Source organism: Xenopus laevis, chromosome 4S (assembly GCF_017654675.1).
Source record: "Xenopus laevis strain J_2021 chromosome 4S, Xenopus_laevis_v10.1, whole genome shotgun sequence".
In the NCBI taxonomy this organism is placed as follows: Eukaryota; Metazoa; Chordata; class Amphibia; order Anura; family Pipidae; genus Xenopus; species Xenopus laevis.
Window position 1 is genome coordinate 9,438,091 of NC_054378.1, and position 13,598 is coordinate 9,451,688.

The 13,598-nt window shown below is 39.2% G+C and overlaps 1 protein-coding gene across 2 annotated transcripts in view; it reads right to left on the reverse strand.

Annotated features, from left to right (window-relative positions):
* The window catches only part of mpped2.S (metallophosphoesterase domain containing 2 S homeolog), a 99,941-nt gene that overhangs the window by 69,102 nt on the left and 17,241 nt on the right, over positions 1–13,598 (reverse strand). For both annotated transcript variants that reach the window (XM_018259606.2, NM_001092752.1), the window contains 1 exon segment: positions 7,960–8,141. In XM_018259606.2, the coding sequence (XP_018115095.1) occupies positions 7,960–8,141 (182 nt within the window).

Genomic DNA, 13,598 nt, shown 5'->3' on the forward strand with positions numbered 1-13,598 from the left:
ACATTCTCCCCTTATCATTTAGTGCACGGTTTCTGAGCCTCAAACCATCCTTTATTCACTTTATAAAATATACCCCCAACCTCCAGCAATCTATTAAAAAAAAAAAATGTGCATTTCTATATCAAAATATCAACTCCCACTCCGAGCCAATATAAAAATCCTTTTATTGAGTCACGACGACACTTTATTTGCTTCCCCGTATCCTTTTCGTATAATAAAATCTGTTTCCATTTCATCTTTAATTATCTCTGGAAGAAACGGTGTATAGCTTGGCACAATGGTGCGTTTGTCTGGAGCTATGCAAATGTATCCATATGGACAAAGAATCTCATTAGAAATGGAATTCTTACAGTGCACTACCTTTTATCACATGCCTCCATTTCTCAGAATGGTCCCTAACAAGTGGCTTTTGTCCACTATTCACAACTCAGAGGTGAACTGATGAGTGAAGGCCTATAGAAACGGCAGGTTGTGGCTTTTTCTGTTCTACTTGTCTTTAAGGAGAATGAAAGGCTAAATTACTGGGGTAATTTGGTCAATTTGTTAATAATACCCCCAGCGATTATAATTGCTAACCTCCGATCCTTTAATCCATATTTTGCTCTATTGCGAGGCAGTAGGGTGACTACCTTTGCTCCCTTGAAGGTCTGGACAGAGGACAGGGCTGGTGAGGTTGAGAATGAATAGGGTGATGGCCACCTTTGCGCCTCTGAAAGTTTGGAAATAAGGCAGGATGAGGGACAGTAGGGGCGGAATGATAACATGTAACAGAAGCTGGTGATTGGCCATGGCAATAAAAAGTCCTGTCCAAATTTGAGACTTCTGAACCTCGGGCAGAAAGTAAGAACTAGACTGCCTGAGCATAAACCGGACTGTCCAGTTTAATACCGTATTGGACAATGATGTTTCAAGGTGGACAATTATGTCAGGGGTGGGGTTATAACATGACAGTCGATGATTGCCTTGATTCCAAAGCTTAAAGGACAAGGAAAGTTAAGCTAAAGAAGTAGCTAGAAATGTTGTACATGATGTTTTGAGCTTCTCTACCAGCCCGAGGCAACCACAGCCCTTTAGCAGGGAAGATCTGTGCCTTTAAAGATGCCCCAGTAGCTCCCCATCTTCTTTTCTGCTGATTCACTGCACATGCTCTGAGCTGCTACTTACTAAGCTTAGGGACTGACTCAAAATATAGAATATAAATGTCACAGGCTGATTAGTAATTAATACAGATAATTACTACATGGCAGCACAGAAACCAGTGCAACTAGCATCAGAATTTATTAATCAGCCCTGTAGCATCAGTTTATTTAACAGGCAAACCTTGTTTTCTGCTTGATAATTCTCAACAGCTGCTCAGAGCCCACTGAGCATGTGAGTGTCACAGACACTTTCCAAGATGGTGACCCCCTGTGACAAGTTTGAAGTCCTGGATCATTGCTGCTATTGACAAGCTGAAACTTTAGGCTGGTGCAATCAGTATATAAAACATGGCATTTGAGCCATATTCATTTTTAGGGTTTAGTTCTCCTTTAAGCCATGTCCAGATCTCAGACTCATAAAAAAAACTGGACACCCTATGCAGCAGTGAAGCTCACAAGAAGCAGAGCAAGATGGCAGTGCTTCCTACAATAGAATCCTGGGCCGGTGCAATTTTCAGCAAAAATCAGCACCAGCCTTGGGTTTGAGATAAATGATTATAATCCCAGAAGGGGATTATAGCAATTAAGACTTTTCTTTTCCTTTAAGGATACTTTCACCGTCTTATTTTTCCATCCATTTATTGAATGCGTACTCTACATCAGAACTGTGCAACAAGCTTTCAATTACAATGGGACAAATGGTCAAGTGAAAGGAGTGTCCTAGAGGCATTGAAACACTGAATACATTCCTAATTCGTGCATAAAATCAGTGTTCCCATTTAAAGTACACATCTGCTTTGTTATTTCATTTGGAGCCCATTTTCGGGCAGAAAATGTTTATTTTTGTCTAAAGTATTCTGCAGAGGAATGTTTAATATTTTAAGATTCTCTGCCGTTTCCCCTTTAATGTAGCTTCAAAGAAAAGAAAAAAAACCTTTAAGGATTTATTAAGTAGAAGAAGTGGCTAGAAATATGATTCAAAATAAATTCAAACCATAGGACAAACGGAATGATGTTCCTTTTCAGTGTTCCATAGTTCAGAATCGAATGCATAGAAAAACAGATGAGACAAATGCAAATACTGGAAAGACTGATATTAAACTTTAACAAGCCTGCCCAACCAACATGAAAGTCCTTTCTGAGAGACTCAGAGGAGAAACAAGCTATTTAAACATTTCCCTGCTTAGATGGCAAGATAATATGGAAGCGAACGGGCAGACTAAGGCACAAAAAATATAATACTGCCTCCTGATTGGTGGGCCTCTATCAATATTATTATTTAATTATCAGTTAGGGGAAGTCTCTAAAAAAAAAAGCAGAAAGAGAGAAGGAAACATTTTATGAAATAAAGGAAGGCAGAATCGGAATGAGATACCAGAGGACCACCAAGAAACAATAGACCTTATGCCTACTCTTAGAACTATTTAACTCCACTCATCTTCTCGATTGTCCTAGTTTTCTTTACATACTAGAATCTATCTTTCCACCAATTCTTCCTCTTTGTTCCCATAGAGAAATAGGGAATGGTCATGAAATAGGCCAAATTGTTGGAGTAGGATGGCCCACCAGATATTTTCCTGGAGTCCTGGTAGGCCTGTCTGACTCTGAAGGAAGGAGCATACGAAAAAAAAAAAGAAGCTGATATAGATCAGCAAACTATGGAGAAAAGAAGATATCGAGGGTGGAATGAAAAAAACTTAGAGATGAGGAAAGAAGCAAAAATGAAAGATGGTAAGGATGGAAAGGAAGTCAACCAGAAAGGACAAGAGGGTGGAGAAAAGTTATGAGCATGCCTTTTTCAAATCCCCCTTGAGTTACACTTTCCTTAGTCCTCACTGGTATTCAACCACAAGAGCATCGTGGGTGGCACTAGTTTGGCTGTACAAGTTCATGAGCAGTGAAGGTTAGCTATAGCCCAAAACCAAAAGAACCCATTTCACAGAGTTTCAGTCCTATCAAACAAATTAGATCCTCTTCCAAGCTCCAAGACTCCCTACACCTCTAGTGTGCGCCTGTGCTTGGGCCCATCTGTTGCCACATGCCTTTAATGCTCAATCGTACTAGGCAGAGACAAGCGTGAAAGTGAAAAGGGTCTGTTTGAGGTTGGTTAACTATCATCTCAGGTAAAATATGCCATCTCAGGGGGTGGGAGGGTCATAACTCCTGTAAGTTCTACTGCTGGCGTAGAGCAATGACTTGACATCGCTCAACTCAAAAAGTCTGGAAAACCTTCACTCCAGGTTCCAACAAAAGGTGTCATAAAAGTATTAATGAGATTGTACATCTTCAGTTTATCACTGCATCTCAAGGGCAGTCAGACCATTGCCAGGCGTGCCCTTCTATTTTACAATTCAAATATTAGGGTTAAAGTTATTTTATATTTTAGTACTTGCAGATAACACTTTGGTGACAAGTGTGATGTACGAGCCACATCTCCTAATAGAAAGCATGGTTGAGAGTCATAGAAGGAAGGCAACGGTTTAATTAATTGGAATGTCTCCTGCTTAATCACACCAACTGCAAAGTGACATTCTTTTTCCTCTACGGTATTTTATGTGTAATAAATCTCTTCTGGATTTTGGTCTCCTCATTCTACCCCACAGCTCTAAGTGCTGATGAGCTTAAACTTCCACAGAACTGGCATTATCATTGCTGCCATTTCAGCCCCTGTGAGATGTTTGATAACACAGAGCCCAAGAACATGTAAAGTAGAACCCCCATTTAACATCCCCTGATTTTAAGTTTTTCCTCATTTTATATTGTTGTTTTGTGGTCCCACCTATATATTATGCATAATACATTTCCCTGATTTTACATTTTCCTGGATTTTACACCATTTTGTTTCTGGTCCCCTGAAAAATGTAAAATGGGGATTCTACTGTATATATGAAGGGCATATTTGGGTGTGATAGTAATTAATTATAAAAGAGTGATATAATATACCCCCTGCTGAAACAGTATACGGAATAAGGTTATTCCTACTGAAAAATATAAGAATATTAAGGGGGTTATTTATCAAAGTCCGAATTTATCTCAATATTTTCTGCAAGAAGTTGACTGCCGCTGATCTCTTATACTCTTATTTTTATTTTATTAGGAGCATGTATTAAAATATGCATGTGAACATTTCTAGTGGTACAGCCACTCAAAAGTAGAAGAAGATGAAGTCAGGCCAGGTTGCTGGGTGCATTAGCAATGTGTTGGCCAATTGACCCACTCCAGGCCCGATCTTCCTGACCCAGCCATCATTCCTTACATACAGACGTCCACCCTGTCCCATCTCCGTCAACAGGATCAGGTATATAAGAGAGTGCACACTGATAACAAACCAAAAAGTGAATTGCCAGCCTGAACCTGTTGAGCCCTTGGGTTTCAGGCTGGCCCACAGAGCATTGGCACGCCTCTATATAGAAAAACAGGCAGCAATGGAAGTTTCAATGCCTCCTAAACTGGACATACAAAACAAGATTTGATCATTTCACAAGATTACTAAAGAAGCAGATCTTTGGTCAATTTGCCAAATTGGAGCCTTATGTCAATGTTCAGATCATACTTTGGGTCTATGGAGAACCCATGGGAGAAAACCAAAATCAATGCGGCAATGTGGTCCTTGTCCACCAGGTTTGCTGTCTGATTTTCAGACAACTGTTAGTAGGGCTGGCTGCCAGGAAGACCCCTTACAATAAGTTGGACACTTGGTTTGAAGGGGTTGAGTTGACAGCTTTTATCGGCCCATGTATGGCCAACTTTAATCAGTCACCAGGACAAATATGTGTTTTAAATGTATTCCTTTAATTTATTAAATGTATTCCTTTAAAAAAAATCCTGAAGATCCACATATAACAACATATAAAGATGGCCAATAGGTTAACTATACTAAACTTCAAGATTCCATGGGCAACTTCTAACACATTCCGTTATACTGCCTGATCTCATATTATATATTGCACTCAGCGCATACAGGGATAAACTAACATGAAAAGAGAACCATCAAAGCATTTGAGTACAAGAACCAGTTAAAAACATGTAACGTAGCTCGGCAAGGAAGCCCGTAATCTCCCCGCTGCCAAGATGAGGCAGAGCTTTTGAGAGAATCGAGCTGCTAGAAGATCATTTATTGGGTAGAAACGTGTTCCTGAGCTTTCGGGTCACAGAGGCTACAGATCAAATGAAAACAATTATTTAAAACGAACTGTGTTTAAAGCATTTAACAATTGCCAAGGTCAAGTGACTCGGCAGTTACAAGACCCGAGGGGCATGTTCATATCAAAACAATGCAAATAAATTATCCCACCAGACCTTTTCAGTCACTAAGTGACCACAGAGGTCATTCTGCGTGCGCTCTGGAAACCTTTATGCAAAACCAATATAGATTATTTATCAGGGCCAGGGAACAAGCCACATCGAGCCAAATGCCAGCCGGCTAAAGTTAACCTAAAAATGGTACAATATAAAAGAGAGTGAAATTAGGCATTTATTTTGGTCCCAATAATTTAGCAGTGGGGTTACAGTAAATATACACATAAGCAAGGTCATCAGGGTGAAGGAAAGGCTCATTGCTTCTGAATAAAGCCATACAGTTGCATTTATAGTAGTAATTCACAAGCAGGTCCATACAGTAAAAAATGCCATTGGTCCCATGAAGTGGTTAGGCCCTTATTGAGTTCTGCATTTATAAGTTGGAAAAGTGCTGAAAAAGGCCAAGCAATGCTACGTAAATGTTCTGTAGGAACAGGTAAATTAGGGCAAGATGGCTCCAGTAATGCTTAATATCAGTTAAGGTGGCCATGCATGTAGTGATTTTTTTGGAACATGCAAGCTTGCCAGTCAATATCAACACATATATGTACCATATATATTGGTCATGTCATCAATCTTCCATGTTTAAAAATACTATCGGTCCATTTACCAAAGCCACAGTTGTCATTCCGATCATTGAGGCTGTTGGCCTAAAAGATAGGAATAATTCAACAGTGGTCATACCATACAGTATTCATCGCCAACAAGTTGGACCCCATACAGGATTGGTCCATGGTCATCTTTACCCAAAATACATGGGCTGTGAGTGAAGGCAAGCAATTATCATTGAACAACAGCTAAAAGAACTCTGCAAAGTCTGTTTTAATCCTGGTTAATGTACCACTGAAGATAACTTCATGACTCAATCCTCAGACATCAGTTTAAATACCTCATGGTAGGAAAAATTTACTTTTAACATTCCTATGCACTGTGTGTAATTATACAATGCACTTTATTTATAGTCTTTTTATTTTGTTATTTTGAAGGAAAGCTAAATGCTTAAATATACTTGTTATAAAGTGGAAGATCATATTGGTCAACCTTACATTTTCCCATGAGTCAGGAACGGAGCTGTTATTTGCTTCCCAGGCTACAGACCTTAAACCTCAACCTTCATCTCCATTGAAAATAGACTCTTTCCGTTGGCCAGTGTGAAACCATCACAGCCCACCACTGATATAGATATAAGAGAAGTTACAACAACTGCAAGTGTATTATGGGTATTTAGCAGGGGTTAAATGTTCTTGTTGTTTCGATCATATGTATTTGTTGTTTCTGACAAAACTTCCTTCTTGCCCTGAGTAGGAAGCTTTTGTGACTACTGCACAGAGCAAGGAGGAAATTTCTATAGGACATGTTGACCAGGATTCTCAGGAGGTCATGGCATATCATCACATCTGGTTCTAAAAAGCTCATTGTGATAGACTATTTGTTAGCAGCTAATAGTTGGGTTCAAAAGCACATACTCATAATTAACAACATATCTTCTCAACAAATAAGTCACAGACAAGGTCCAACTACCTACAGACTCAAGAGCATGGTACCACTCAAGCAACAGTGAGATACCTTGAAGTGTACAGTATATACCCTGGCTATTCCTAATGCTGTCTAGCCACAGGTTTCCTAACTAGAGTAGCATACCCCAAGATGTGGGGTATTTGCACAGCAAATGGTCAGAATAAGGCCTTAAATAGCTATAATGCATAGTTAGGTTGGGTTCCACACAAAGCAAAAGTAATTTCAGAGCACAAACTCTGCCAGTTCATCATGTTCTAGGCACAGGTTTCCAAACTAGAGTATGTTACACCTAGGAGGCTCTAATGGAAACTATACCTACAGAAACATTGTTGAGAATGAGACCTTAAATGGCCATGTAGGAGGATGCACATGCAGTGAGATAAATTGACATGAACAAACCATGTTCTATGCACAGGTTTTCAAACCAGTATAACTGAGACTGCACCTATAGAGCCAATGATTAGAAAGAGACCTTACATGGCCATACTGGATAATAACTTGGAATCCAAGACACTGGATTGTGCACGACTTGACCCCAAACTTGGCTGACCCAAAAGCATCTAGTTGGGTCACCGACAAAAGGTAGTCAGGTTGCACAAGTTCTCATCTTGTATGCAGTGATTGATATTAGTGGTTTACTAGGTACTTCGTTTTGTAGCTTTATGCAAGTGTTTTCATTCCACAGAAGACTGATACTAGACTTTAAAGTGTCCTATTCAGCTAAAAAGGCACATGACACACTACAGAGATGACAGAACGAATTGCGTATGAATTTTAAAACAACATTAGGAACAACATTACATTCCTTATAAAAGCCTTCCTACCCCCAATACTTCATCTTTACTCAACGTTAATTGTAAATCCATCCAAGAGTAACCATAGAAACCATAAAAGGACCCTGGAAACAAAGCAGTGTCAAGTGTCTACATTCAATTACATGACAATAAGTAGAAACGGCCACAGAAGGTTAATTGGGGTCAGTAGGCAGCCACACAAGCCTTACCCAGCCAGTCATTAAACTTCTTAACCTCAGATGGCAGGCCCAGCTCGGTGAAATCGCCTGTGTGAAGAAGGATGTCCCCATACGGCATCTGGATGCCATCTGTCCTGGAGTGGGTGTCGGATACACAGACAAAACGCGTGTGACCGGCTGGTTTGGGAGTGTCATATGGGATGGGGTCTACCCTGCAGAGGAGATAATGAAGTGATTGTTACAACACGGACAAGGTGGTCAAAGTACAGAGACAAAATATTAGAGATGAAAAAAAATTAAAAGGGGGGGTAGCATTGGTTTATTTGCGGAAGGATATTAAAAAATGGAACAACACAACTAATTTCTGGCTGTTAGGGGCACAGGAACCCACCTAACCAGGTGGAATGTGGGATAAAAGGGAAACAGTTCAAGGTACAAATTCAAAGTTCTTTCTGTCTACACAGGATACTGTTCAGCAGATACACAATGCAATGCTGCAGACAACGAAGGTCAAATTCTCTACACAGAGAAGTCTGTGCAATTTCTGATGTGAAAGCCTGAGGGAGAACACTGTGCAGGTACATTTTATGTATGCATAACCATGGATATACAACACCAAAATTAAAAAAAGGTTAACTTACCCTTTATAATGTATAATGTAATATTATAGATGCCTTAAATTCAAGCACATTGTACCCCGAGTAAAACAGTTTCATTAACCACCAAAACTGACCACAGAGAACAGAGCAATCAGTACCGTCCCAGCATCTACACTGCAATCGAGCGAGCATTACATTTCATAGTTCATTTTCATGCAACACATGAAAGTAAAGGCAGAATGAAACAGATAAAAAATTGATCATTTATGGCAAAGGCTTTATTGGGTTCAATATTTCCCCCTTAGTCTAATATGTTTGGTTACCCTTTGTTATGACATATTTTGTCAGAAACTAAGGGCCACAAATGAGCAAATGGTGGATTGAACTTGGGTAGAACTGCAGTTGAAAAACAGTCCTGTGTGGTCCTAGAGTTACCCACCGAGACTGTCTTGCTGCATAAATTCACATCCTCCAAGTTCATTAGAAAGCCTGGATATTGGGCCGATTCCTCTACTGCTAATCGGTGAACAGTGCTCAAAGTTCACTCACATTCTGCAACCCAACCAATAGTCATTGGCGGGGCTGCACAAGGGGAGTAGACTTGAGAACTGTCCACCAATGAGCAAAACAGGATGAGCAGGGCATGTAAATTAACATAATAATCACAACATTAATTGGTTGGAAATCCACTGTGTGGAACTGCAGGACTTCCATATTCACATATACCTTCACACACTATTTCACTATCCAAAAAACCTTCTAAGGGTAATTCCATCACAGGAAAGTTCATAGCAGTTGGCTTCATCACCAGATAAGGGGTGCAGTCAGGTGCCCATATGTTTGTTGTTTTGTACGTAAGTTGTACTTAAAAAGTACTATGGAAACACCAAGCAGAATATCTCAATTTGGATAAAGCATAGGTGCAGATGTAGAGGAACATTATGAAGAACTTCATAAGACTTTCACATGAAATAAACTCCTACGGGAACCTGCAGACTGACTGCTGGGGGATTATGTAGCATTACGGACCCTTCTGATATTTAGAGGATTACCACAACCCTGCATGAACATAACTCTATTTATCTAGAGAGCAGGGATGTCAAAACGCTCATTGTTTCAATTATTCTGAGACTTCCAGTTCAACTCTTGGGCTAGCTTAGCCTGCTGGGGGTTAAGACTGAGAAACCACTGAGGGACCGGAGTGTGGATTCATGATCTAGATCAGTGATCCCCAACCAGTAGCTCGTGAGCAACATGTTGCTCTCCAACCCCTTGGATGTTGCTCCCAGTGGCCTCAAAGCAGATGCTTATTTTTGAAAATCAGGCTTGGATGCACATTTTGACTGCATAAAAACCAGGTGCACTGCCAAACAGAACCTCAATGTAGGTTGACAATCCACATAGGGGGTTACTAAATGGCCAATCACAGCACTTTTTTGGCGCCCCAGGAATTTTATGCATGCTAGTGTTGCTCCCCAACTCCTTTTACTTCTGAATGTTGCTCATGGGTTCAAAAGGTTGGGGATCCCTGATCTAGATCAATCAGCTGCAATACAAAGCCATTTCCCAAGGCACTGCAGTCGTCCTCAGCACAGACTGGGCTCGGAGTAATCTTCAAGTATTAAATCTGATCTGTCTAAACCGCAAGCGGGGAGCAGCCCTCTATGTCTACAGTACAATCCCAGGCCTCCCATCAAGACAAAGGATCAGAAGGCCATTCCTACTGAAGGAACCTCTGCACATTACTAACAAGCCATGGCCTAATATATTTTTAATAATTATTACATTTCAAAATGAGCAGCCATAACAATAAAAGGCCTCAGAAATTGTGGAAGCTGTAGACAAGCTCAGATGGGAAATATATATTCTTGGCCTATATATATAAAAAAAAAAAAAGGAATTACTTTAAAAATTAATTAATTAATTAATTAATTAATCCATTTAGTAATTCTGGGTCCTCATTGCACCTGCCCAGTTGTAATATTTCTTTCTGTGTCCCCAGTAACCTTCACACTCTACTTTAAAGGGAGACTCCTAGGGGGTAACTTAAAAATAACGGCAAATCAGGCAAAAAAAAATCTATTGCCTATTTTTTTTGAGAGAGATTTTTTTTAAAAGAAAAATCATCCAATAAAACCCTGTCATGCTTCAAGTAAATTGGGCAAAAAAAATTCAATGGAATTTTTTTCTTTATCAATTGAAAAATGTGATCGATTGAGTTTTATCAACTGAAAAAATCTTGAAAATGTCAACAAAAACAGCCATTCAAATGGTGTCACGCTTCAAAAAATACAATCTCGTTTGTTTTTTTTTGGAAATTTTAAGACTTATCAATGAAACAGTTTTTAAAACTAAAACCAGTTGAGAATCTGTGGTTGGGAGAAATAGCGGAAAAACTTGATTAAGTTCAATAGCGATTTTTAATGGAGAAAAAAAAAAAAACACCCGAAAATGTATTAATCAGATTCAAATTGCTATGAACATGCATTCAAATTCTAATGGATGTTTAATAATAATACATGTAAATAATCATAAATAATAATACCGAGCACTTTCATAATTATACTTGTTAATGATATAGGATAGGGTATGGTAACCCACATGTTTTTCCTGCTACAAATAACATAACTACACAATACCCACTGCTGGAATCAGCCAATTAGAGCAGGTGAAATCTGTCAGTGACTCACAGCATGTGTTGGTAGTTAGGTTGCAAAACAAACTATTTAAAAATGTTACTAATAATAAGAAAGAAAGAATAAAAATTAACTGTATTTATTTTAAGTCTATGACATTTTAGTCGATTTCTTTTATAACAATGCCAGTTTCCTTTAAATGTCCATGTATTAGGTCATTAGAGCCGCCAAGTACAGCACTCTGAAAATGTACTCGTATGAACTCCCTGTACCTCCGGTGTATCTGCTGGCACAACGTGTGCATATTCAGCCGCTGCCTTGGATCAGTGGTTGCAAGCTCAATAATTGAGCTGAAATAAAAATGTTTAAAATTTAACAAGCAGCAGAGCACTGGCCTGACCTGTTTGTAGAACAAGTGTGCTGCGTGGGATTAGACTAATTAATGCATTCACCTCGGCAGGTAGGATCTACATAGACGTGCCATCAACAAATGGGGGCAAGCAGTAGACATGACCTCAGCTAATACTGAGCCAAGTAATGTTTGTATAGAGGCAATCGCTCGGTGTATTACACACATAATTATATATATATATATATATATATAATTCTATTAGTCTAGCTGCAAGCCTATAGACATCCATGCTAAATAAACTGAGCTATTTTTGGATTAAAATAACTATATACATAAATACATAAATGTATTTCATTATCCAAAAAAACTGTTTTTGGGTGGAGTTCCCCTTTAAATTTTGCAGCCATTAAGGACCATCAGATCTACTTCCCAATCGACCTCCGGATCAGCACAAAACATTTATAAACATAAAATAAAGTCGAGTATCTAATTTTGTTACGTCGCCAGCAGAAAAGCAACTTTCAGCAAGTTCTGAAGGAAATCAATGGAGTTTTAAAATTTCACAAAGATGAAAACAAAAAGAAGGTAGACTGCAAGTTTTATTAGTATTTCTTAGTGGTGGAGTAATAAATCACTTTGGAAAACAATTGCTGGTAATCTGATACATTCATTCTATCCATTTACTTTTTTGCAATTGTTACTTTAAGTTGTATTTTAAAATACAATGTACAGTTGTCATGAGATGGAGCTTTTATTATGTTTTTGTTTTTTGTAGTCTCACTACTAACTAGAGTGTGAAGGGCCCCTGCAGCAAAAAAATCTTCCCCACTTTCCGTCCTGTCTCAGCCCCGCCCATGTCCCACCTCCGCCCCACCAATGTCCCACTCAGACTCCGCCCACTCCTGCCTGACTCGTTTACCCCTTCCACCCCGGTAAGACTATAGTCCGGGTCCCCTTGTTCTCCAGGCCCCCATGTGACTGCGGGGTCTGCTTCCTCTAGTTACGCCACTGTCTCACATATATTTGTCTATGTGGGAAAGTTAAAAGAGAAGTTTCATGAAAACAAAAATGTAATTTAATATCATGGAAATAAGACCCTAAATATAATTCATTATTGCCCTTTCGACAGTCGATCTCTCTACATGCAGGCTTTGTGTTGGAGTCGGTTCTTTTGACAGTAAGAATTTTACATCATTTATCTGCCCTTTGCCTTGATCATGTAACTGAGCGAGAGTGTCGTTAACAAACCCATTGTCCAGCATCTCAACTCCAATTTAACTTCCTTCTAAAAGTGACCCCACACTTACTAAGATGGCCGGTACTGAAGTGTTTACTGCTAAACTTAGACATACTTCTAATGTTAGACCATGGGATCCGCTCTCTATTTTTTCCTTTATTTACTCAACATCATTCTTTCCATGAAGTTTTGTCATTAAATATTCAGCTCCTTTGTTCTTTCAAATTCTGTTATGCTTCTTTTCTCCATCTCAGTCTGTTCTCTCTTTGTTCAAAAGAGAGGACCACATGAACCACAGGGTCATACGTGACTCCCCTTTTATATCTGGCCAACTCTGTCCATATTTATCCATTCCTAGATAAAGACATGTGCATTAGACCAAGCAACTATTCCTGCTTGGCCTACACCACTCTGGGACTCAACTCATCTTGTTACTGCTAGAATTAGCCTCCCATCTCACTACTCCCTATTTTCTGCAACAACATACTATGTTTAAGGCTTGTGATTTCTGTTTAATGCCATCAAGCAATACAAATTCTCCCTTTAAACAGACTTCTTATGCCCAATATGCTGAATCCTTGACACCTGTCCCTTAACATCCCAGCCTTCTCTTTCCCATGTTCTTCCATCCATTCAAACCTTGCATGAAGAACCACCTCTTCAAGAATAACTGTAAGAGAGGTTGGACTCCCCAAAGAAAATTTTAAGTTTTCTTCAAATTCCCTTAAAAAATGATCTTCAATTTATAGAATGTTGAGAACCAACCAACACTCAATTTACTCAGCTACTTAACTAAATACTAAAACTGAGTGCTATACAATGCCAGTCCCTTTCCACTAGCCTCG